General features: G+C 40.7%; 1 protein-coding gene across 7 annotated transcripts in view; it reads left to right on the plus strand.

Annotated features, from left to right (window-relative positions):
• The window catches only part of LOC126268074 (potassium voltage-gated channel protein Shaker), a 1,571,080-nt gene that overhangs the window by 977,612 nt on the left and 566,416 nt on the right, over positions 1-27,052 (plus strand). For 6 of the 7 annotated variants that reach the window (XM_049973531.1, XM_049973530.1, XM_049973532.1 and 3 more), the window contains exon 2: positions 19,089-19,212. In XM_049973531.1, the coding sequence (XP_049829488.1) occupies positions 19,089-19,212 (124 nt within the window). Of the gene's footprint in view, positions 1-14,762; positions 14,784-19,088; positions 19,213-27,052 lie in introns of those variants that run through there. The other variant, XM_049973533.1, reaches the window with a different exon arrangement.

A 27,052-nucleotide genomic window follows, 5' to 3' on the forward strand; every position in this document is an offset into this window, starting at 1 on the left:
GTCATTTATGTAAAAGAATGCAGTACTTTATGCAATAATTACTTTCGAATTCACGTCATCTGCACATTTGTTGTGCATATTTGAACACTCCTGCTACGAGGATGGAACACTCTTAAAAGGAATGGCGCATTGACACACTTCTTAGCAAACCGTCGCATGAGAATGGCGTTATAGTGATAAATTGCGATCGTGAAACACAATAAATGTAATTACAGTCCGAAGCATAATTTTGTCATTTCTAAAATATTGCAGGACTGCGGAAACAAATAAACAGAAAAGAATCAATTGCGTAAATACATCTGTCTTTGCTGTGGTTGGTGTAATCTTCCCTTCGCTGTCCATAGCGGAACGATACGTAAACGGTTCTAGTACGGTACATTCCTAGATTCATTGTTCAATACTGGTTCTTGTAACTTGGTTAGTATACTTTCGCTGGATGGATGGCGACTACTTCCAGCTTCTGTCAGCGTTTTGCAGCACCGGCTTTAGGGTCTCCCATTGCAAGACAAATGTGTGAATATTGGCGCCGCTTTTCTTTGAATTCGCTGAATGTCCCCTATTTTAACCGTCTGGTGTGGACTCCACACACTTCAGAAATATTCTTGGATGCGACGCACAACTATTTTGTGAGCCATCTACATTGTAGACTGACTGCATTTCACTGGTATTCTACCAAAGAATCGATGTCTAACAGCTGCTTAACCTGCGACTGATTTCACGCAAAAATTTTTCCTCAGAGTTCTACCAAAAACCTAAGTCTGCCACCCGATTTAGCTACGATTGGGACTATGCGAACGTCCCATTTCATAGGAAAGGTAAGGAGTTATTGGTGTCAGCTGCATCGCGACTTTATGCGGAATCAGCGACGACGAGTAAAAATTTGTGCCGGACCAGGATTCGAACCCGGAATCTTCTGATTACGAGGCGGTTGAATTAACAACTGCGCGACCCGGACACCGTGTTTACCGCAATTGTGTGGACTATCTCGGTAACCCCTGGGCCGGAAGAACAGACATCAAGCATTCATATAATCTAATATTGGGATGAATTAATTGACACTCATTCTGGCACGTTGATATCAACTCATAATATGTTAAAGGTTTTAGTTTTGCGAAGTGCACAATGTTACGTTTCCCAACGTTTAAAGCAACTTGCCAATCTTTGCACCACTTTGAAATCTCATCTCGTCAATATGTGGTTGAGTACCTGGGTAGTTTTTTTTAGATAGTACTTAATTATAGATAACCACCTCATCTGCGAGTAGTCTGGGGTTACTATTAATACTGTCTGCATATTATTTAGTATATAAAGGACAGTCAAATGAAAACGTGACATGTGGAAAAAAGTAAGTACATTGTTCATTATTTCAAAAATAATCGCCATAGCTGTTGATATGTTTATCCTACCGTGCAACAAGACGGTCAGTGCCTTAATGGAAAACGTTTGCGATTGTCTAAGTAAGCGTGACTGTACTCCAGCACGTACCTCTTAGTCCGAAGCAAATCGACGCTCGCGCATGTCTTTCTCCAGGGCTCGAAAAACATGGTATCACACGGGGGAGAAACCGAAACTGTATGGAGAATGTATTGTAAACGCTTCCAGTTGAAGAAAACAATGCTGCTCCTTCCCAACCGAGAATTCCTCAGGCTAGTAACTAAATTCCTTTAGTTAATAAGCATTTGTGTGGAAATGAGTCAAATGTTTTTCGAAGGCGAGAAATCCTGAGTATTGCATGTTGGCTTTCGTCTCGGGATATTCGCGCGACGTTCGTTTGATAATTGTTCTGATGCTGCGCCAGCACGTTGCTATCATTATGCAGATTCGTCGCTCTCTGCTGGCCGAAGGTCCAGAGCCCAGAGCCAGCAGGCAATATTTATACAATAAATAATACGCTTCAGTCGCCACTAATTTATGCACGACCGATTTCGAAGCCTAGAGCTCCATCTTCAAATACCACAAAAAAATTTATAAAAACATAAATGTCTGGCAGTCGGGGGTTATGGGAAGGGGGTGGTTCAAATGGCTCTGAGCACTATGGGACTCAACTGCTGTGGTCATTAGTCCCCTAGAACTTAGAACTACTTAAACCTAACTAACCTAAGGACATCACACACATCCATGCCCGAGGCAGGATTCGAACCTGCGACCGTAGCGGTCGCGCGGTTCCAGACTGTAGCGCCTTTAACCGCGGAGGGGGTGTCACGCACACGTTAAACAAACACATAGGAGCATAGGACCAGCAACTACACCGCCCGCCTGGACAGCACGGCACGGAAGTGAGTAGTGGAGACGGCCCAGAAGCCAGACTTAGGCTTCGAGACCGGTCGTACAATAAATTAAGAGATTACTTGCAACTGAAGTGGATTTTTTGTTTCATAAATACGTTCCTCAGTTGCTGATGTGATGTTCGCCTGATCAAATATTTTGCAATGCTCAGTACGTCAATAAATGGCCACGTAAGCCTCAACAATCTAGAAATACTGCTTCTATCTGACTGCTTTATACCATGACTTTCAGGGTGTCATGTGGGGAAAGGGCGAGCTCGATTTCGCACGACCGATGTTCTCATAATACATAGTGGGTCAAATGTTAAAAGTTGAGAAACGTTAGACAATAAAACATCGGACTACACAGTCAAGTACATACGTTTACTCAATCACATGAATGCCTAGCCGCGTCCGCCGAGTACATCCACCTGTCTGCTCCCAAACAGCGCTTTCTCCCATCAGCTAACACTGCACTCCGTAGCCAGGTTAAACGTGGTAGCAGTCTTCAGTGTGCTGAGACCACTGGCTGTCACCGCGCCAGCGATGCAAAACACTTCACCTACACTCTCCTACAACTTTTACTCATCGATAAGTTATAGTGTATCGATCAGTTATGTGCTGTGTTGTAACATAAACTTCTTAGCAGTTGAAAAGTGTATGCCAGTCCGATAATCGAACCGAGGACATTTGCCTTTCGCGAGACAATGTTTTGCACACTGACCTATCAAAGACTGAATCACAACCCGCCCTTATAGCTTCACTTTCAGAATCTTTTAATCTGTCAAATAGTTTCAAAACAGTTCACACTCCGTTACAGAGAGAAGTTTATTCTTTATTCAAAATAACTGCAGCATTTTCGGGAAGCTTGTAAAAAAATACACATTTTACACCTTCTGTTCTTCGAGACACATGACTAACACTTTTTTTAAAATAACAGGTTAACGGTTCTAGTTACTAAAATTATTCCTCAGATCATGATGCAAACTACATTCCGGCGAGTTACAAGTCGTGAATGTCAGTTAAACGTTGACTGGCTCGTGAAAGTTGACTAGCGTCTTTTTGCATATCAGACTTTCGTCATATGAGAAGAGACAGGTGTCAGGAGAAACTGAAGAGGGCAAGTTGGAAATCAAGAGAAGTGATTTTAATGTAAGAAGGAGAGTGTTGATTTTTAATGTGTGAATATTATCGTATATTGAACCAAAGGATGTGATTTTGTTCCCTAAATGCGCCGTCTGACACTGGTTTATCATTAATAACATGTCAACTTTTGTTTTAGCCGTAGCGCAGTTGTATCACGTTATCAATACGGAGACTATGACGTATCACTTATTCAAATTTATTATTAATTTAAATACACGACTTTCGAAATATTTATAGGTTAATAGAACCTCATAATGAGATCATATCTTCACGAAACCCGTTGAATTTCTAAATTAATCATTTGGGCAACTTGTGCGTCATAATATCCACACTAATAACATGTGGTTGAACCAACGTTTAATATTCCACTGCTTACGTAAAAATCACGATCTTGGCTCCAGTTACAATGAAAATATAACAAACATTTAGTTCTTTATTGATATGAATAACGTATTCCTTATGGCAGCAGCTTAAGCTCTTCTCAAATGTTCTAAATGACAAGTCACAACCAGTTATGAAATGGAAACGCCGAGAAATTCCATTGTGGACATGTAATAGGCGATTACGTATTGTTTGTCAGCGTAGCACCACCAACGTTAGTGCAACAGTCAGCTACTTATAATAAAACACAAGTAGTTAATAAACACATGACTCACGCGCGTTGCTCATTCAAGGCAACGCGCCGCCTAAATATTCCTTTTCAGCCACTGCTTAACTCATACTCTGGTTAACATCCTCTACCGTATATAAAACGTTAACCCTAAAAAGTTCGCGACTCTCTGCAGAATTGGTAAAATATTTTCGCCATTCATTACCAGTCGAGCATTACAATGCATTTGTAATTCATATTTCAACAAGCGCTGCAATCGAGCGTTTCGGATTTTATACAGTCGATAGGAGGCATATAGTGCATTAGCGATTCGCGCTTTGGCCGAGTGTGTGGCTTTTATTAGAACAGGTAGAACTAGAAATGGATTTAGCATAAGTAAACAAAAGTTTAAAATTAAGAAGTTAGATGGAATTAAATTTTTAATGTCGTAGATGGTTTTAATGTGCAGTGAATTTCAAATGCAGTTCCAAGATAAATCAGAAGTAGCGGAAAACGACGTTAGCGAATAGAAAAGAGCCTGAAGAGTCAGATAAGCCTCACCGTTTCTACGGTACGAATAAGAAAGTTACGGGAGCACTACAAATTTGATATATCGACTGCGGTGACGGAGGCGGGAATTGTTTACTAACATCAGTAGAGCATGAGAGACGACATGAGTAGAAAATGGATAGCGAGATGTTCCTCTCCTCTTGCCATACCCTAACTTACTGTTGGAGAACTGACAAGGAAACCCTTGAGTGCGAAGTCACAAGTTCAATCTTTAGTAAAGCTCGTTTGAAAGTGTTTTGTCGACAGTTATGGCAGGAAAAATAATAGCTGCAAATGCCTCACCATGAGCGTCAGGAGGGCGACCGAAAATGAGTGTCCGGCAGGTGCAGAGATAAACCTTCTGTGGAGTGTACGTAAGAAACTGCACAAAATGGACATCTTCGACATTCAAGAAAACAAACCATTAACTTGCACCATGAGCACTGAATGAAAAATGGCAAGCCACAGTGATCAGAAAGGGTCGCCCGATCAAGTGTGAAGCCGAACTCCTTGGAGCTTCCAAACCGTGTAGGACGTTCAGCTAGGTGTCAACTCTTAATGAGTATACAATCATATTTGTGTAAGAGGGTGCATAGAACTGACGGAATGTGATGGCATGCAACTGAATAGGAAACATTCTGTCGTGACTCCCATCGTAAAACTGGCTCTCCTCAAAGCGTAACTCCAGCTAGTGCGATAATATGTTTTATATACATGGAAAAGCAAAAAATCCAGAGGCTGAATTTGTCTAGAGGTCCCAGGTAGTGTGAACTGCGATGTCACACATTTTTCAGGATGGATAGTTTGCTCCAGTGGCATACGATTATTTTATACGCTCACCAGGAATAAAGCAAAAACAAGTTTATTGACCAGCTATTGGTAAAAAGCAGTGCTCATACCATAGTTGTAGTTATCTTACACCCACTTTCCCACTCTTGCTTGCTGTCACGTAAATATTCCCTTCTGCCCTTGCCAGATCACGCACAAGAGAAAGAATAGAAGGGAACAGAGCACCTCCAACTTCTCGCAGCACAATAAATAACTTTCCAGCCAATTTACCACCCAGATATACCGTCGGCATAACTGCATACAATGCGTTAAGCACCGATATTATCTGATCTTGATAGAACTCTCTTGGTATTTCTAATTTCCTGAGTTCCTTTCATATACGTTTCCTCTTCAAATCCCAATTGGTTGGAATGAAAAGCAAATTGCTGACTGAATGATGGGATAAATTTGTTTATCTCATCTACAAAATTTCGGGGTGATTCCACATTCGCTGTGCATCGTCAAGCTGACGCTTCGTTTGAAATTTGGTTACCTTACATGTTCCAATTCTGAAGCACTGTTTAAAATTAAGCAACCATCCAAACTCGCAAACACTATTTTTTGTAACAAGTGTGCCATGTTCTCTCTTAAATATCCGTAATTTTTCTTGTGCTCTAAACGGTCATATTGCTGCGAACTTATTCGAAATATTTTTTAATTTTTTTACTTTTTTTTTAAACCACACATTCTACTGACTTATCTCACAGAAACGCTAATATTTCATCTGTAATTCCTTTCTTACTCTCAGAAATTGCTTTGGTTCCTTTCTTGCTAAATGTCAACTTGGGCAACTGTGGTTGCAGATATAATTCAATCTTTGCTTTGTTTATCACTGCCACTGCTCTGCTTTGTATCAACATCACTAGCGTTATAGCGCCGTTGTGAGTTATTCGTCGAAAAAGCAGCTTAACTGCGCTCCGTAGCCTCATGCTGTGCTCACCATTGTTGCCATTAGTAGCCAATATTATTGCTGCATGGTCGACAATACGTGGGGCGTCGAATGCTGTAAACATCGGTGGCCTTTTGTGGCCTCGCACTCAAAGGGCTCCTTACGAGTAGGCCGAAGGCGCTAGAGGTAACTTCTAACTCCTCCGAAGACGTCCAAACAAATTCAAAGAATACTTCCGTGAATATTTAAGCCTTCAGTGTTTGTTGTACGAATTGCATCTCGAGTTCAGCAGTTCCATTTTTCTCATTTCATTAGTCAGTCCTAAACAAGATCGCTTTGTAGCTCAGATGATTGAACTCTTTAAATTCATTCATTCTTCTATCTTTCCGACAAATGTATTCTAAATCATAAAGCATTACTGTTTACTATTTAGGTAAGAGTAACTAATACTTATTCATTACAACCGAATTTCTTCTTTGTTGCTTACGCAACATGTGTAACAACATAAAATTAACTTATTTACATGTCAAATGATACATTATTGAAGACTTCATGGAGCTTCTCCGTCTCACATTGATCGAAAAGTGCGTGAACATGGCTCTGTGCCTTTGGAAGCACTGAACGCCCTCAGCTAGCAGTAGTACTGGGAGAGTATTACAGAGCGAATATGACATATTCTGCAGGTACAACATTTGCTCCACATGTTGTCAACGCGACCGAGAAAGAGTCTCGCACAGACGCTCGTTTCAGCATCGGTACATGCGACTGCTTGTTTCGGCCCCAGACGGTCGTCCATATAAGCAAAAAGAATTTGGACGTTAATTGTCGAGTAATCTATTAGGCAGTAAAAAAAGAAACAGAGGAGAAGTATTCTACTGCACTCTCTGCTGTTGATGTTTGAGTGCAACGAACAGCCCCCGCGGTTCTTCTGCTAGTGTTCTGTTTCCTTTTTGCTCTCCGAATGAAATACCCTTAATGGAGTATGGAGATTTTACTTAATGTATTTCAGAGAAAACTTCTATAGGAATTAGTTAGTCTCCAGAAAAGCTAATGAATGAACACAGAAAGAAAAGCTAGAAAAACGTAAATCCTGTTCCATCATCTTTCGGGCGTGCACTCGGGACAGCGAGTGCACTCCCGAAAGATGATGGAACATTATGTCCGCCGGGCTTCAAGAATCACAAACGTAAATCCTGTTTATATACTCTACTGATAACTGATTTAAATAACGCTACAAGCTAAAAATGTTCTGTTCACGAAAATAAAAGTCAGTCGTCAGCTGCACGATAAATTTTAATTTCACATTACCGGTTTCAAGAGATTAACGTGTCATCATCAGAAGTTTGATACAGGCTTAATGCATAGGTAAGCTCTCGTCCAAATAACGATCGGTTAATGAAGACGTCGTAATAAGGACAATAAAAAATGGGAGTTCGTATTTTTAAAAAAGAAACGGTTGATATCCGTTCGGCAGCGCCATCTAGCGGGTCAACCATAGCGCCATCTGGTTTCCCCTTCAAGCTAGACAAGTATCGTTCTTTGTAGTTTTTTCTTTTGACGCTTATTTCGTGAGATATGTGGCCCGGTCACGATCATTGTACCACCCTGTATATTTATATACGTGTAGTGTCTGTATTTTAGGACATTATCCAAAGAGCTGACATCACACATAAAAAAATTACGAAACTAGCTTTAACGGTAATCACGTCTGTATTGACCACCAAATATGCGTAAAATGAGTGGAACATATTTGGTTAATAAATAAAAACAAAATCAATTAGCAAAACAAGAAGAATAGGTGTTCTTGTCTCGAACTAGCGACTGTAGAAGAATGGCTACAGATACTAGCCTGCTGCATACAACTTTCATTTATTTCCAGCGTAGCACACACATATAGATCTGTCCGAGCAAAGAAAGCTGCTGCAGAATCTCTAGTACTACACACCGGTAGGTTTCCTTCATCGGATGTGGTCGTAAACATTGCCGCCGGTTGATAAGTTCAGAGTTCGTAGGCAGCACTTTTCTGGAAGGGGCAGGGCAGGGGAGGGGCGTATGATGCGGGCCGGCTTCTTAAAGCCGACGTGCGCCCAGCGCGGGGTCAAAGGTCGCGCGCGTAAAGTTCACGCACTGGCTTGTTTGGAAACACTTGCGCAGCAGCAGCGGCAACGGGCGGCAGCCTAATTATAGCTGGCACTCCTCGACCTAGCCAGGCCGTAGCAGCCGCGCTACGATCGCCGCGGATCGCTGCGTGCTCCTTGCGTCGTCGTGCGAAACTGTGCGTGTTGCAGCTCGTGCTGCGTGCCGGCTACGGCGAGCCTGTCTGCTGCGAAGGCTCGCGGCGGCTGCGCAGTGCGGCAGCTACGCAGCTGACCAAAGTCTGCGGCGACATGCTTGGGGGTCACAGTAGCTGTCTTCGATTATCCTGAGGCCCAATTCACGCAGACCTGGTGTGGCGCGGGTGCCTGGCGGCAGCTAGTCAGAAACGTGGTGCAGACGGGTCGTGACCGAGTCACACTTAACTTGCGCTGTCGCAGAAATGAGGGACGGTCGTCCTACGACTGTATCACAATATGTCGTCTTCATCACACGAAGGCATTGATGTACTGAATCTCTCATAATTCGTAAATGTTGAGAGGCGACGAAAATGATGGTTACAGCCATTATGGGTCGGAAGAAATATGGTGCATTCCACGTAATGAAAGAACTGAACAAGTATCCTGCACGTTTCCAGAGTGTATCAAAAGCGTTTCAATATTTCGTTACACAAAGTGAAGGACAGTATTCAGAGAAAAGCAAGGAAACTGGAATGTTTTGATTATACTCTACTGGCTATTAAAATTGTTACACCAAGAAGAAATGCAGATGATCAACGGGTATTCACTGTAAAAATGTATTATACTAGAACGGACATGTGATTACATTTTCACGCAATTTGGGTGCATAGATCCTGAGAAATCAGTACCCAGAACAACCACCTCTGGCCGTAATAACGGCCTTGATACGCCTGACCATTGAGTCAAACAGAGCTCAGATGACGTGTACAGGTACAGCTGCCCATGCACCTTCAACACGACACCACAGTTCATCAAGAGTAGTGACTGGCGTATTGTGACGAGCCAGTTGCTCGGCCACCATTCACAGACGCTTTAAATTGGTGAGAGATCTGGAGAATGTGCTGGCCAGGGCAGCAGTCGAACATTTTCTGTACCCAGAAAGGCCCGTACAGGACCTGCAACATGCGGTCGTGCATTATCCTGCTAAAATGTAGGGTTTCGCAGGGATCGAATGAAGGGTAGAGCCACGAATCGTAACACATCTGAAATGTAACGTCCACTGTTCAAAGTGACGTCAGTGCGAACAAGAGGTGACCGAGACGTGTAACCATTGGCACCCCATAACATCACGCCTGGTGATACGCCAGTATGGCGATGACGAATACACGCAACCAAGGTGCGTTCATCGCGATGACGCCAAACACGTATGCGACCATCATGATGCTGTATACATAACCTGGATTTATCTGAAAATGACGTTTTGTCGTTCGTGCACCCAGGTTCGTCGTTGAGTACGCCATCGCAGGCACTCCTGTCTATGATGCAGCGTCAAGGGTAACCACAGCCATGGTCTCCGAGCTGATAGCCCTGCTGCTGCAAATTTTATCGAACTGTTCGTGCAGATGGTTGTTGTCTTTCAAACGTCCCCATCTGTTGACTCACGGATCGTGACGTGACTGCACGACTCGTTACAGCCATGCGGATAAGATGCCTGTCATCGCGACTGCTAGTGATATGAGGCCGTTGGGATCCAGCACGGCGTTCCGTATTACCCTCCTGAACCCACCGATTCCATATTTTGCTAACAGTCATTGCATCTCGACCAATGCGAGCAGCAATCTCGCGATACGATAAACCGCAGTCGCGATAGGCTACAATCCGACCTTTATCAAAGTCGGCACGACGTTCGGATCACGAATTTACTTCAAACTTGGTACACTTTTGGTAATCCTTTAGCACAGTATAATTTGCAAGAAGTACTATTTAGGCGATTTCCAGAAAATCGCAAAAGGATTTTTGCGCGTCAACGATGTACAACTATGTTGGGGCCTCGAGCAGAAATGGCGACGGTCTTATGTTCAGCATTCAAGTTCCGTAACCGGTGAATCGCTGGATCGTGTCCCGCCCATGTGTCATTTTACTCTGTTATTTTCAAAACTAGTCGTATTATTTCCTACACATTACTTTCGAAAGGTAATACGACGAAAAGACTCGTGTATTTCCATGAATTTTGCTACTTTTTACTATCATAAAAATATTATATTTGTAACTGTCGCCAAATAAACGACCAGACGCATAAAGGTTTGCTGAAAATATATGCCTGTCGTGATTTCTGAAATCTCTTTTACCTGCAACCGGGAACATACAGAGAACATTGCACCTAGATGTGTCGATCTGCAGACACTGGTTTCAGAGGTGAGGAACAGGCTTGGAAAGCCCAAATCTCGATAAATAATAGTGTAAATAACTTTATTCAGCAATACAATGCGTCAGAACATGCAAAAATAGAAGAGTAATGTACAATTCATCGTCGGATGCGCTTCCGACATTACAAGTTGCAGGATGATATTTTTCATAAATTCTCGCAAAACATAAATTAAAGCGCCATCTAACACTTCGAATGTATGCAATTTTCTCGCATGCTCAAGATAGTTTGTTGCTTTCTAAGGAACAACAAAACTCGTTGACAATTTGAAAAAAATTTTCTGTCATCCGACAATTTGATGCAAATCACGCGTAACACATTCTCGTAAATATCGGAACCGAAAATTAGCGATGTGCAAATAAATGTATTTCATCGTCACGACAAGCAATTTTCCGTTCGTTGTCAATCAAATACGAACAAGTTTGAAGCGCCTGATAAAGTTTTTAACTTGTCTATAAAAGTAAGACTTGTGTTTGTATTGTAACAATAAAAATTTTTAAACAGCCAAATAACGTTGGAAATTCAATGAAAGTTCATGTAAATACACGTGTCTCATCATCATATTATCTTTCAGATGTAATATGTACGAAACAATAAGACAATTCTTGAAAAAATTAAAAAAATGATTGAGACTCTATCCAGTGATCCACTGATTGCGGAGTTTGAACGGTAAACACACGGCTGCCGCCAGCTCGTGCTCAAGGTCACAACTCAAGAGTACGTTATTGACACGTAAAAATTCACTTGCAATTTTCTCGAAAATCACCTGAATCGTGTGCGTTACTACTTTCTTATTATGTTGTCCTAATATGTAAAGCACAAAGGTATACAAAGTCTGAAGTAAATCTGTGACCCGAACGACGTGGCCTCCCCTTGTTAGAAGATACTCTAAAGAACGGCAAATCTACGTTTAGCATTTGTAGACTTAGAGACAGCTTTGACAATGTTCGCTGCCCAATTTGTATAGAAACCACTGTGCCGTTATAAGACTGCAAGAACACGAAATGGAAACAATAGTTAAAAAGGAGGTGAAACAGGGTTGTAAATGATATCGACGCTACTCAATAAGTACATTGCACAAGTTTAAAGGAAACCAAGGAGGTATTTCGAAAGGAGCTCAAAGATCACTAAGAAGAACTGGAAGTTTTAAGATTTGCGGATGGCACTGTAATTCTGTAAAAGACATATGACAGCATTTGAAAATGGAATGGACAGTGAGCTGAAAAGAGGTTATAAAATGTAGCTCAACAAAACTGAGACAACCGTAATGAAATGTAGTCGAATTCAACCAGTTATTACTGACTGAATTATTCAATGAGTTTTGATATTTAGATGGTAACATAAGTGACTATGGTTGATGCAGAGAGCGTATAAAATGCAGACTGCCAATAGCAAGAAAAGCGCTTTTGAAAAAGAGAAGTTTGTTAACATCGAATGTAAGTTTAAGTGATAGAAAGTTTATTCGAGAAATATTTGTCATGAAGCCTTATATGGAAGCGAAACATGGATGATAAGTTCAGACAAGAAGAGAATAGAAGCTGAGCGAATAACTAAATTGGAGCTACTGTATCGGCTTGAAGGAAAAGCTGAGAAACAGCCCCGGCCCCACTTCGTGGAAAGCGGTCGGTTAGCCGTGGACGCTACGTTGGACTACATTGCTTGACATGGTTCCACGGTACTTAAGCTTTTTGTGTTTGACCATGCCTTATTCTTTCATGTATTAGTTTATTTTATGCTTGTGAAGAAGGCTAGATTACGCTAGCTGAAACCTGGGTAAAGACCAGTAATATTTCGCAACCGAGGCGGATTTTAGACATATTAATTTATCACAGTTGCTGACAGGGCTGCAGCATGTTAAAAATTGTGTCCGTTGGACACTGTAGACCGCCAGTACACCAGTGGATATTTTGATTATGTTAAAAATTCTTACACAAATTAACGTTGCAAAATAAATATTCCTTCAGTATAATGGCTGATTACGATATACACATACAACCTTCATTATAACACAGTCACTGAAAGCCAAAACAGCCAATGTGGTATTCTGTTTATTCTATTGCCTGGACTTACTTTCACGTTTGCAATAGAGTTATTGCCATACACTAACTCCTAAAAGAGTACTACACAACGTGGAACTCACATGATTTCAGATGTCTTTATAACACATATTTGGGACATGATTATATAAATATGATTAGGTTTATAGAACTGTTCATGGACTCTGAGTTCCACAGCACAAGTATGGTGCGAAGCCTCCGTGTGCTGTAATTAGATGCACTAAAACTCGAGAGAATGAAGCAAACAGCACAACAATATGTTTCTAGTAACTACACTCACAAGATTTGTAAGCGACTGCGCAAAGATTAACAACGCTTGTTGGAAAACCGGAATGAACATGTAGAAACTAAAACATTTCTCTGAGGTTTGCGTCAGGCAACCTGTCAAGTGAACTCGCAGGACTGACAAAAATGTGAGTTCTTTTTCGTTTGATGCTTGCACTTTCTTCGTCAAAAGGCGTTGTCAAGTTCAACATGTGTGGCACCTAAAGAAATACAAGAACCTCGGGCTCTAAAACTTGCCTCATGTAGTGGTTACTGTTCATAGTTGAAACAGTAACCATCGCAAAATACCTTGGAGTAACCCCTCCAGAGCGACCTGAGATGGAATGACCACTTAAAACCAGCTGTATGAAAAACAGGAGCGAGGTTGTGTGTCATTGGAAGGATCATAACCAAATTTAATTCCCCAAAAAAGAAGTGGCTTAAAAACACTTGTTAGACCGATTCCTGAGTATTTCTCATCGACCTGGCAACTTCACCAGCTTGAGCTAATAGAAGAGATAGAGCAGATCCAGCAAAGAACAGTACACTTCGTCAGGGGATCACCTAGTCGGCACGAGAACGTTGCGGAGACATACAGCAAGCTCCAGTGGTAAACTCTACAAGAGAGGCGTTTTGCATGACGGACAGGTTTGCTCTTGAAATTTCAAGAGCGAACGCTGCGGAAGGAATCGGGCAACATACTACTTTCTCCCACATACGTTTCGTGAAATAGCCACAGCGAGAAATCAGATAAATTAGAGCTCCTATGGAGGTTTACCAGCAGGCATTCTTCCCAACGGCATCGGTGAACGAACAACGAACAGGGAAGGAAGTAAAAAGACAGGGGTACAAAAAGTACCCTCCGCTAGACATCGTAAGATGCCTTGCAGACTTTATATATGTATGTAGGCCTATTACCAAGGATAGGTAGCAGTCGAGATCATGTGTCCAGTGGCACCCGACACAGTCTCGTCGACGCAGATAGCTGTTCACCTACTATAGTGATCAAGATCGAATCATTATTGTGAATGAGGTTGTGTGTTGCTTGTCCCCTGATATGGTCACATTGTCATATTGTACTAGGCCGCGAACGACCGTCTTCTGTCCACTGATTTAACAAGTTCATCACTGTTGTAAGAACACTCACCTGTTGATACAACGCGTATCTACGTCGACAAGGTAGCGCAGTCGTTTCTTTCAACTTTTCGCTTCGTTAGAAGATACTGCATTGACTGAATTCGACAAAATACTGGACATTCCGATCACCCAGTACATGTTGCAGCTAGGTCTCTCTACAGTATTATCCACCTGTTATTGGTAGACATTCCCCATTTCGGATATGTACATGCCATTGTCCTTTAGCGTTTCCTTTTTTTACGATCATTGGTTTATAAACATATGTGCTATCACTACTTGTCGTTAGTTGTTAGATCAGGTATGTGAGTCTGTACTGTAGAATTAAAGTGATCTTATTGAAAGCCTCAACAGCTTCAATAAGGACAGAGTAAATAATGGATTAAGTAAATAAGTAGCTAACTGAAAATTAAATCTGCGCTCAGGCCCTGAAGACCACACGATTCTCACTGGCTGCGGTGACGTCCTCTTGGATTCTCCTAACAACGAAAAATTCCTGGAAGAACGGAAGTTGAACCCGAGTTCTCTGCATGGCCAACACACGCATACTGATCGCTCAGCTTTGGAGACAGACAAATAAATAAGTAAATAAACAAACTAATCTTCACTGTATTGTAATTATTGGTGTCTAAGGTAAAAACTCAGTTTCCCATGGCTTGAAAATATTGAATGCATTATATTTCTGGAAGTGCAAATGTGTTTCCTGCAGCAATGTTTTTCTTAACGTAGATGGATGCAATGGCTCAGTTAACGAATGATATGCATGAAAGAGAGTGAATGGCGCTGAGGTTTCTGATACTTGCCCACAGCAACGTTATGAATATTGTCTCTTTAGACAGGGTCGGGCACCCAGCTTCATAAATTTGTTTATTCTGTACACAAAGCGCCCTATAATTCACGTTAAGACATAGTAGCTTCTTTTTCATTTACGAACTATGACACTTTCTTAAAGACTGTAGTACGCAGAACAGGCCAAACTGTCACAATTTGGCAATGAGTGTATCGATGGATACTGAAAACATTAACAATACATACTGAATATATGGACTGTCAACTTTATGGTGATTAGTAAATGTCTACAGTTTTGTTTCATGGTACTATTTCGTTCAAATAATGAAAGTATTTCTCCAAAAAAAAATTTAGTCGTCTGAGACTATTCTTCCGGTTGTCTTCATCCAACAACTCCTTATTTCTCTATTCACTCTTGTAACTTTAAACTACTATTACACTGCTAGGACAAGCTTCAGCTTCAGGAACATTGGAAGCTATATTTATTTAGAAACCCATTTAGTTTGCGAAAACTGCTCCAGGCCATTCTTACTCTTCTGTTTCTTTTGCTATCCATCCTGTCGTTGCAGTCAACACTTACCATCAGCAATACATTCTATTAGCAACTATTTTCATGATTTGTAAAACTGATAAACAACTGATTCGGTTCTATGACCATTTTCGGGAGAAGACGGCATATTTTCACATAGTGAAATTCTAGCCGAAGTACCATTCCTTCGCTTCAGGAAGACAGCTCACTGAAAGTTTTTACAAAACAGATAGATGTGGAGAAAACCTACTCCACGATTTTCAGTTCTGAAAATGCAGTTTTGGAAATTGTAACAAGTAAAGCAAAAGCGAGGAATCCTATTACTTTGGAGCATGACTTACCATGCTCATTCACCTACACGAAGCAGAATATGAGAAAGTTTGGCACAGACATGGAATATCAGTCGTGTCATTGACTCGTTGCTTAGCTTAAAAGATATCTACAAAAACCAGCGAATTTTAATTGTTTCTATGATGTATATATTCAGACTGATGGGACAAATGAAAATTTGTTCCATGGCTGAGATTCGGACATGCATCACTCGCTCACTAGGCAGATGCGATAACCACTACGCCAACCTGGAAGCAGCTTTGCACAACTGCACAGACTACCCTAGCATACATCTCTCTTCAGCCCAAATTCCCATGCCTCATCCACTTGTACAGGCGTGAATGGGAATTTGGACTGACGAGGGAGGCGTGCTGTGGCAGTAGATGCAGTTGAGCAGATCCACTGTGCCAGGGTGGCGTAGTGGTTAGCGCGCCTGCCTTTGCCGGCACGGTAACTCAGCGTGTTCGGTCAGAGGGTTAGATGGCCCTCTGCAATAAAAAACTGAGTTAATGGGTCAACGACGAACAGAAACGGGTGTCTTGCGACGACCGCACCGAGCAGATGCAACGAACAAAAACGAACAAAATGAGATTAAAAAAAAAGTGAGCGAGAGACCTGGGCTCGAATCCCAGCCTTAGTACTTTTTTTATTCATATCTTCTGTCTGTGTATGTACATCATAGAATGTTGTTAATCCAAAAGCTCTCTGAACCTACATACTTTCATTTGATTCTTTTCAATGTTAGCTTAACATTCATTATGTATCGCTAAACTTAAAAAGGAGGATCAACAATTTGCATCGATTAAACATGCTGTGTTGGTGGTATTAGCTGATGCGTGATGTATTTCAAGGGTAATGGTCACAGCTTGGTTGGGAACTACTGGTGTCAGATACAGTAATGGAGAGACAGACCCTCCACCGCTGAAGTAAGTCATGTTTTGCTGCCTGTATATCGGTCAACTGTATGAAAACAGTGGAGTAACACGGATCGACATAGAGATGTTACAAAAAGGTAGAAAGAAACCACCGTGTTTGGGCGTCTTCATGACCATACCGTTAATGACTATCCCCGATTTGTTGGTGTGTCAACGTTTGAATTTCCAGTGCTTTTATAAGGTATAGTGCATCACACGCAGCCATGTAACACTGGGGAAGTTTTTGGCTGTTTATACTTACAGCACTTGGGTCAAATCATTCAGGTTACCGTGAACATCAAGCTGGATGGCCGCCTCAACATTCCTGGTGAACAAGTGTCGGCCCTTTCTTCTATATCTTCATGATGAGTGCGCTGTGGACAACTCCGTCTTCCACGGTGTCAACAGCCGTGTTCACAGGACTGCAAGCATACGTTCCGAGTTTAACGAACACTAAGGCACCCTATCGCACCACGAGTGGCCCGCCAAATCAGCAGATCGCAGTCCAACAGAAAATGTCTAGGAATATTTGGAACAGCCGATGAAATTTGCCAGTTAACATCCCCGCTCCCGCAGTATGGCAGCTCCGTAGAATCTCACCATCAATGACTAACTTCACTAAATACGACATAACTGAAGAAACTTATGTATCGCTTTCCTAGACGTTTGCGGACATTATCAAGGATTTACACGGTATTAGCGGGATGTCACGTGGGGTGACTAATATTTTGTCCGGTGTTTTTACGTCGACTCATAGTTCACGTACACAAAAAAGAAGGAAAAAAACAAAGGCGTTTCACTTAACATAATACGTTGTACACACATATGACAGACGTCGTTGCATAACATTACGTAATTTTATCACTAGAAAACCAGCCTCTAAAACGCAAATGAAGAGTGGAAATGGAAATAGATCTAAGTACTAATTCTCAAATGTCTCAGGAGAATTAAAGGACAATATATGTCTTTCTGTGCAGAACTTCTTTGTACCCAGAAAATTCAGAAGGTATTCTGATACCACAGAATTAAACCTCTCGCTTCATCACCGCCGAAAGTGACATAAATGAGAAAATAAGTCATTTATTAAGAACGTTGTATGTACCAAAACAATTATTGTTCAAAATGGTTCAAATGGCTCTGAGCACTATGTGACTTAACTTCTGAGGTCATCAGTCGCCTAGAACTTAGAACTAATTAAACCTAATTAACCTAAGGACATCACACACATCCATGTCCGAGGCAGGATTCGAACCCGCAACTGTAGCGGTCGCCCGGTTCCAGACTGTAGCGCCTAGAACCGCAGGGCCGCTCCGGCCGGCCAACAATTCTGTGTCTTAAGCACCTTGTGATGATGCAAGCGCATTGTGATAACACAAGTAGAGAAATATAGCAGTAATATTTTAAGTAGTAAACTGTAGTCATCAAAAAACATTTCTCATTTCTTTTAAATTTCTCAAGAAACAATAACGAAATTAAATGCAAAAAAGAAAATTGACTTCAGTTTTTTACCCAACTCCATTGAGACGTTGCAGGGTTTACTGCAAACTCCCTGTGTTGTTGGGGGAGAAGTTGCCATATCGTCAACAGATCTCTCTGTTCTGCAACTGACAACCTGGCTGGTCTTGCATCGTCTGAATACATGGACATTTTCCATTGTTCTGTTTCAGAGTAAGAACTTTCATATACGTATTTGAGATGAGCGATTATGCGACACTTTGGGCATACAGCATTTGGAGGTCTTACACGCCAGCATTAGCAATAATATTTCAAGGCCACCTTTAAAATCTAAGAATACAGTTGTATGCATTGAATTTACAAGCAGTGAGTTCGTAACTCTGGCTAACTCAGCAGTCTTTCATAAATCTTGTGAAACAAAGGCTTTTGCTTACCTTGCTTGGTTCATCTATAATTGCAAAAACTCTGTCGCAGCTCATAAATTTGTGCTCAGTCACCAAAAATTTTTATGTCATTTCTACAAACAGTCCCAGGGTAAATGGATCAGTCCTTAACCTATGTCACTTGGAACTCCATTGGCAAGCACTGCTTGGCACAAAAACCGTGCACCTTCTAGTAATGAATGTTTGACACTTTTTCTCCATGCTTTCACACTGGGAACAAGTCTGCGGATATACAACAGAGTACCGCGAACACAACTGCATAGAAAACAAGTTTTGTGATTAGAAATCTTTCCATTTCCACTCTTCAGATCCCCTTTGAGAGGGGGCCCCTCCTGCTGAGCAGTAAGTAGTGTATGTGTAATGAGCTGCGGGTCGTGGTGCCAGGCGACGTGACGGGACGTGACGTGGTGTGGTGTGTTGTTGTTGCAGGTCGCTGCCGAAACTGAGCAGCCAGGACGAGGATGGGCCGACCCCTCACTCGCAGTTCACGGGCGTGGCGCACTTCGAGCCCATCCCACACGACCACGACTTCTGTGAGAGAGTCGTCATCAACGTGAGTGTCGCGTCGCGCCAGCTTCCCTCTCTCCGCTCATCCAGAGGCTGAGTGCCTCGCCCGGGCCTTCCGCTTCCTACCATCTGACAGAAATCGCCCCGCTGATTTTCAAATGTAAAGTGATAGAGCAGTTGCCATTGTTTGCTCCGTACAGGCGGTAGCTGAGATCATTTCCAGATTATCCACTCGTTATCCGTCACTACATTTGTCACCCTTTATTAAAGGCGATCACCTTACGAATATTAATGCTCAACCTTCTGGCTTTTCAGTGTGTTACGTGGGAAAGGATAGGTCCCTAGCCTGTAATTATTTGGACCGTAGCACATGGAGAGCACCATGGGACCGTACACCAGGCGTTCGGAATTGGTTTGGTAGACCATACGGTACCATGTGGCTTACACATGTTTTTTTGTTTTATGATGCTGATCTGAAGGCTGGTAACCCATCCTCTGCCGCGTGACTATAATTGTCCACGAAAAAAATTCCTGAAGATCACAATGTGGTAGAATTCTCTCTCTCTCTCTCTCTCTGTATCTCTACCTCTACCTCTGAACTCCCCTCTGTCAGTCTGTAGCTTAGCTCTCCCTAAACCCGTTCGTCTATTCTTTATGGTAAATGTTGCAATGAGCAAAAGTATCAGAAATACTACAGCCGTACAGATTCTTTGGTGTACGTAACATTTCACATGCAAATATCCACAATCAAATTTGGGCGTTTAAACTCCGGCGTCTGCAAAACACAGTGTACATTTGTTCTTAACCAGTTAACCAAATATATTTCGCATTTTTTTTTTTTTTTTTTTGCTCGAGCTATATCTGGAAAATGTTGAACGAACGTCAAGGTTTTTTTTCTATTTTAGGCCTCAAAACTATAAAATATTAAAATATGCATATCGTTTTGATAGCTCACGCGAAACTAAGTTTACTGCGAAAGTGGATTTGTACAGGTCTGCTTTCTTTCATGCACATGTTATAAACAATGCACGCAACAGCTTTTAGAGAAACAACTGTGAAGGTTGTATAACATTTTTACAAAAGAAATCGGGTCCCCCAGAAAATGACACACACGGGTCGAAACATGTTCAGGTAGACAGAGTAGTGAAAAACGTGGTGGTGTACACATAGCCTTGTTTAAAAACACTAATTTAAGTCTCAAAAAAGGGAGAAACGTCAGCAGTAACTTCCAACCCAAGTGAGATGACTGTCAACAGATAAACAAGAGCAACGTCATTTATTTAAAAAGGAGTGCACACTAGCAGAATTCGCTGTGAAAATCCCACTGGTAAAACAAGTGAAACCTTCAAAGTATTTAGCAGTTACACTATCTAATCAAAAGCATCCGGGCATCTGTTAGTCGACCTTAATGTGGGGTGTGTCCATCCTTCACCTTGTTGGAAGTTTCAGCTCTGCTGAGGACATTTTCAGTGAGACGTCTGAATGTCTGAGGCCTAAACCAGACGCTACAATTCATCTCAAAGATGTTCCAGTCAGTTCAGGTCGGGGTTCCGGACAAACCAGACAATTCCACGAATGTTATTGTCCACATACGTTTGCCTCATAGATGCTGCTTCATGACAGGGTTCATTCACTCCTGAACATGTATTAACACAATTAATATTGTCACTGCTCCATGTCCTAATAGTTTTAATGGAATCATGCACATTTTCTTGGTATGATGAAGAGCTGCAGATAGTCATGAGCTGCCACTAAAGAGTCGTCCATGTGCTATTTCACAGAATTCTCACACATAATAATGGACGAACATTGCTACAATAGCCATTCAACTCCCCTAACTAAAGTGCTTCCCCTCCCCTGGCTTTTTGATTTCACTAATTATTGTAGTATCTAATACCTGAACAGGGACCACTATTCATAACACACATTACTCATAAATAACTATCTTTATAAATACGATTTAAAGTGTTTATTGTAAACATAATTAGAAATAACAATTAATAACGTTAATTGCAACAGAATTAATATTTCACATTAAAAAACAAGGCAAAAAATCATACGTCTTGTAGGAATAGCATTGTATTGAGTGTCTTACATAGTGATTTACTTTTTCATTTGTTAGTACCTGAATACACTAACATTACGTTTAGAGTAAGTGGGATGTAGGCCTGCTAACATAGTCAGAGAGGGTACCTCCTATTCTATCAGCACTGTGTTGCAAAGGTATATCTGTTTATAGTTTGTGTTAACTGTCATGAGTGTCTCTGAACTTTTTTTCTCGTCGCGCCTTCTCTTGTCTCAAACGAGGTCTTTCTGTATAGAATTAGTGTTCGTAGGTGCCATTCAGAAGAAAAATTTGATATATATGAGGCATAATCAACAATCTGAATGAAGCGAAAATCCAAGGGACTTCATCATTTCTTCATTAACAGACTACTAGGTTCTTTGAGATGTAGTGCGTCGATGCAGCTATATGAGAGTTCTTTTTTCTGTAGCATACGAGTGTCGCTGCTTCTTATTTATGAAGCACATTCAGTGGCTTGTGTTACATGTTTGTTTGTAACAACTGCGTTATGTAATTATTCTAGATACGTTACTATATTAAAGTTTTCTATTATTGTCTTTTTGTTATCTAAAAAACAACTTTTTAGGCTCAAGTTTCATACCGTCAAATTACTATTTGATTCTGTTTAGGATTTTGTGAGGTTATCAATCCGTATGTGTCGTCCAGGGGTTGTAGTTAGTTGGCCTGCTTACACCAGTATGTCCGATTTTCGGCTCTTTCGAACATATTTCAAATGAACACCTCACTTTCACTGTGTGTTTCTCGCGTGTGTTTCCTATGTATTGCCTTTCCATCTGTCGTAGTGTGTTTTTAGTTCATCTTTTGGTTGTGTTTTGGTGTCTGTATGTACTTCGATGTTCGTTTGTTTGTTGTGTGAGTTCATGTGGTGATGGGACCTCCTCTGGAAAAAAGCGGCGGGGGAGGGGGGCAGTTGAATGGAGGGTATAGCAAATTATAGTACTTTTTCATATTTGAGTGTCGGTGTTGGGAAGATTAAGCTATTATTTAGTCTGGTTGCGTTCTACAGTGAGTTATTGTTTTAGTGCCTGACAAAATCAGTAAGTTCTTACTTACATTGACTTGGTCATTTATTACTTTCTTGTTCACTGCAAGAGCTCTTTGTATGTGAAAGTTTTCTTGTAATGTTAATTTTCTGTTCTGACTGTTCCTTCAAATTATTTTCATATCCTGTTCCATATTAGATATTTATGCCCATGCTTAGTTAGGTGTTCAACAAAGATAGAATCGCTATTTGCATACATCCAGCTCCTTATGGTCCTTCTTCGTATCGAGTTTTGAAACTTCTACCTGTCATCCTCATATTCAATGAATTGCAATTTTGACATTCTAACAGGTGAATACCAGGTCCTTGGCATCTGATTGATTTGTCTATTGGTATTTGTAAATCAGACTGGAATATGTGTCTTGTTGTATATGCTATGCATATTCCTTTTTTCTAAAGTACTTTTTGTGTGTTGATTTCTTTTTGTTAGCCATGTCATGAAAGTGTGTGCAGTTGTGTTCCTGTTGATTTTGTAGTCTTATGGTGCTGGTGTCCTCTGCTTATTATTTAGTTGTGTTTTGGTTTTGTGGTTAGTCTTTTATTGTATGGGTATTATATCACTTGTTTTTGCCTATGACCTGTATTATTTCTAATTCTTTTTCATTGTTTTATCTGCCGAGTGGGATTTTATTAAGTCTGTATTTCATATGTTGGAGAGCTGCTAATTCGTGATTTTGTATGTGGTTTCATATAATCGTTTGCGTTGTTGTTGGTTTTCTGTAAATATCAAATTAGTGACTATTGCAACCTCTTTTTAGTACTATATCCAGTCTTAATATTTGTTTTTTGTGTTTCTTTTTCTATGGAGAATTAGATATGTTATGAATACTATTTATGTCTGCGTGAATTTTATTTTATCTGTTTGTTCGTCTACCATATATATTATATAATCCACAAATCTGTAGCAGTAAACAATTTTGCATCATTTATTTGCATTTCGTATCCGTTATTCGTGATATTTGGTCCAATAATCACAACTGAAGGATAAAAAATTGTTTACTGTTTACAAAAATGTTAAGTAACCTAGAACCAAATAGCAATTCAACCTTACGACACTTTTACTCTAAAAAGTTGTTTCTTACCAAACTATGAGATAATAACAGCAACAAACAGCAATATAGTAACTTACCTCGAATCTTTAGATAACTCAATTTTTACGTACACAAAACAAACATGTAATATAGGCCAATAATAATACTTCGTAAAAAAAAAAAAGATTTGAGACGCCTATAGCAGGAAACAGATAGCCTTTCATTTAGTTGTATAAATGGACCCTATCTTCAAGAGAGCAGAAGCTATTAAGGAGCAAAGAAAAACATAAAAAATGACAAAAACATTGGCTCTTGAATCTTAATCCAAAACATTGGCATTAAGCTGAACATAGCTGTAGAACTTTAAGAACAATCAGCGTGATCGTCATCATTAGAGTTCTGCTGAAAGGCAGATTTTCACATGGTAGCTGTCCATGGTCCCCTGTTTTCCGCCACTCTCTCTAGCTCCACGTAATTTCCGCTTCCCTCTATGTCTCGTATCATCTTCCGTCTGTTCCTTTCTCTCAATCTCCTCCCACAAACTAGTCGTTCCAAAGAGTCTGTTAGCAAGCGCTCCAGTCTCAACGTATGTCCCATCCATTTCTTCTTCCCTTCTCTTGTAATATCCAACAGTCTTCTTTCACCAACCCCTTCCGACGCTCTTTCGCTATTTACTCTTCCTATCAAGCGTATCCACCCCATTCTACTCCACATCCATATCTCAAATGCTTCTAGCCTTTTTTCATCATATTGCTCCGTTTCCATGTTTCTGCTCCATAGAGTGCCACACTCCAGACAAAACTCTCGCCAAGCCTTTTCCTTAGACCTTCATCCAGTTTGCCACATAATAATCAACTCTTTCTATCAAATGCCTTCTTCGCTAAAGTAATGCGGTTGTTCACCTCCTGGTAACATCACAACTCTTCAGTCATCGTACTTCCAAGGCATTTAATTATTCTTACTTCGCTAATAATAGCTTGTCATAACTCAATATTTGCAAGGCTCCTTCCTGTGCCGATCACCATTCACTTCTTTCTCTATTTATTCTGCCTCATATTCCATTCCAGCTTCATTCAAATCTTTTCACATTTCATTTACGGTTCGTTCACTTTCTGCCACTAATACAACGTTCCAGCAAAATCTTATACATTGTATTCTAATCCCCGTCACATATACTCCTTTTCTCTCCACTAAGAGTTTCTCAATAATCTCTTTCATGTGTAAGTTGCATACCATAGGGGAGAGACAACCACCTTGTCAAACGCCCCTTACTATGCTGCTTCCTTCAAACATTTCACTTCAAATCCTTGTTCGTACTTCCTGTGGTAAGTATGGAGTCTGTACTAGCCGTCTCTCCTTCCGGTCTACTACTTTCCCCTTCAAAATACCCACCAGTTTGTCGAAAGCTTTTTCCAAATCAATAAAAACAACATAAATTTCTCTACCTTTCTCGCCTCCCCCCCAGCCACAACTTACCAGATATCCTTTTTTCAACAGTCTCATCAGTACTTAAGCTGCTAGAAAAATTATACTGGTAGTCTTATGTTCTTCACATTTTCAGATATTTTTCGCTTTCTCAGTTGGCATCATCAGCATTGCAAGAAAATGCTCAGGCCATTCCCGTTTCTAATTACAGAGGTAGACTATTTCCTTTCTTTCTCTGTTTTACAACCTCTCCAACACTTCTGCTGGAAAGTTATCGACTCCACAAGTCTCCCGATTCTTCATTTTCTTCAGCACCTTATGTTGCTGTTTGTTCTCATTGACAAGCAAACAAATGAGTCACACTTTGCTACGCAATTCTACGTCACAGAAGTCAGCTAACGTAGAAAACGTCCACGTTTATTAAATAATAACTGATCTTCGCATAATATTTTTTATAAATAAAATTTTAAAGTAACCAATTACCTGGCAGTTATCCCAGCCTTCTATTCTCAAAACTAATCAAGTCTGTCTGTCATAAAATTCATGTAATTCTGTTTGCACATTTTTTCAATGTCAGTATGTTAAAAAATTCATTAATTAAATATTTTAGATTTATTATGATGCTAAAGTAGCAGAAAAATTACTCATCAGCATTTCTAGTTTCCCCTACGGCAGAAAAATATAAATGAACTATCGGGAGAACCGACTCTTTACCAAGCAGTATAAAACAGTCAGTGGGTGAAGCAATGCTCTCTCAAAACCACCCTGCAGTACTCAGTACACCACCTCTGACAGTTCTTTATCATGACCAGCTACTCAAGTCTCCCAGGAAATCGAATTCCTTTACAGTTAATAGGCAGATTGGGCAGAGCCATCAAATGTTTTTCATTATTATTCTCTTCCCAGTCCCCACGTAGGGATGTTAGTGATGTCCTGTATCTATATTGTTTATTTGAATAATTATTAGCGTACCCGGAAATCCTTCTCATTTGCTACGGGAATCATATACATCCTTATCTTCTTCCCTCCCTCCCTCTCCTTTCTCTGTCCATTTCCTCCCCCATCCCTGTAGATCTCCTCTCTCCTGTCCGTCACCTCTCTCACCGTCTCTGACCATTGTCTCTTTCCATCTTGTTCTGAGCTTGAGTCTTGTATACTGTTATTGCAATCAAAACTTCGATTGGAATTTGATGTAGCTTAAAATGAGTGAGCTAATCGTTTGTACCCTGTCTGAGGACAGTAGCTTCAATGACAGTCTTTCTCAGTTTTACTCTGCGAAAGGGTTGCGGACGATTCAGATTCCGTAGTAGTATTCTAATCATAAGATGATAAGCCAAAAATATAGCTATCCCGTTTTCTGTTAAAACTGAGTGCGAAGAAGAAAACAAAACAGCACATAGTTGTGTATTCATTTTTTGTTTAAAATTACATATAAGAGGAAAAAATAAATATGAGAGAAACAATTTTTCTATTGGTTTAAAGGCCTGCTGACATAGATTGTTAAAGCTATGAGAAAGAGGATGAAATCGAACATTTTCACAGTACAGCACTGTATTTTCTTTCTCGCAGTTGGTTTTCACAGAAACGTGTTCATTTTTGTTTGATATAGATGGAAATAAACCATCTAATGAACAGAATGAGTACCTGGCAAAAAAATTATCGTTAGTCATACATGATAAGCCTTATCACATTTTGGTCACATTGTTGGCTATCCAGGATGTATATCGACTACGAAATATGAACAGCAAAGAGACGATCTGTGCAATCCAACGCGTGCACATTCGGTCGAACACAGTTCGTCGGATTTTTCTCGCAATGTAACCATGAAGTATTAGTTTATTTAACGAGAACTGCAAATTTGGTTTTCGTAGACAGAATGTCATATGGCTTACATTAACGCGTCAGTTGGATTATACAGGGGATGTTGTGAGCACCCACTGCGAGATGATGACGAAAAAATATTTTCTCGAAGTTAGTTACCTATCTTCGGTAGATTCTTGAAATCGGCAAGTGTATGGATGACGTGCCGTCACTCGAGGACGATTGGGGGCGTACACTAAACGTCCCACATAATTTACGGACGCGTGACTGATGTTTCTCGTTAAAACTCTAGCGAAGTTACATAACGCAATAGGTTTTCTCGCAATCGGATGAAGGACACACGCTTTAGATTACTTTGATTTCCCTCCCCGCTAGAGGTAAAAGTCTTTTTACCTGTGGCAATAGAGACAGTAGTTGAAGAATCTCATCTTCGTGATACATAGTGAATCCAATACCACCACGAAGTCCTTTGCTCTTCAGT

Source organism: Schistocerca gregaria, chromosome 4 (assembly GCF_023897955.1).
Source record: "Schistocerca gregaria isolate iqSchGreg1 chromosome 4, iqSchGreg1.2, whole genome shotgun sequence".
In the NCBI taxonomy this organism is placed as follows: domain Eukaryota; kingdom Metazoa; phylum Arthropoda; class Insecta; order Orthoptera; family Acrididae; genus Schistocerca; species Schistocerca gregaria.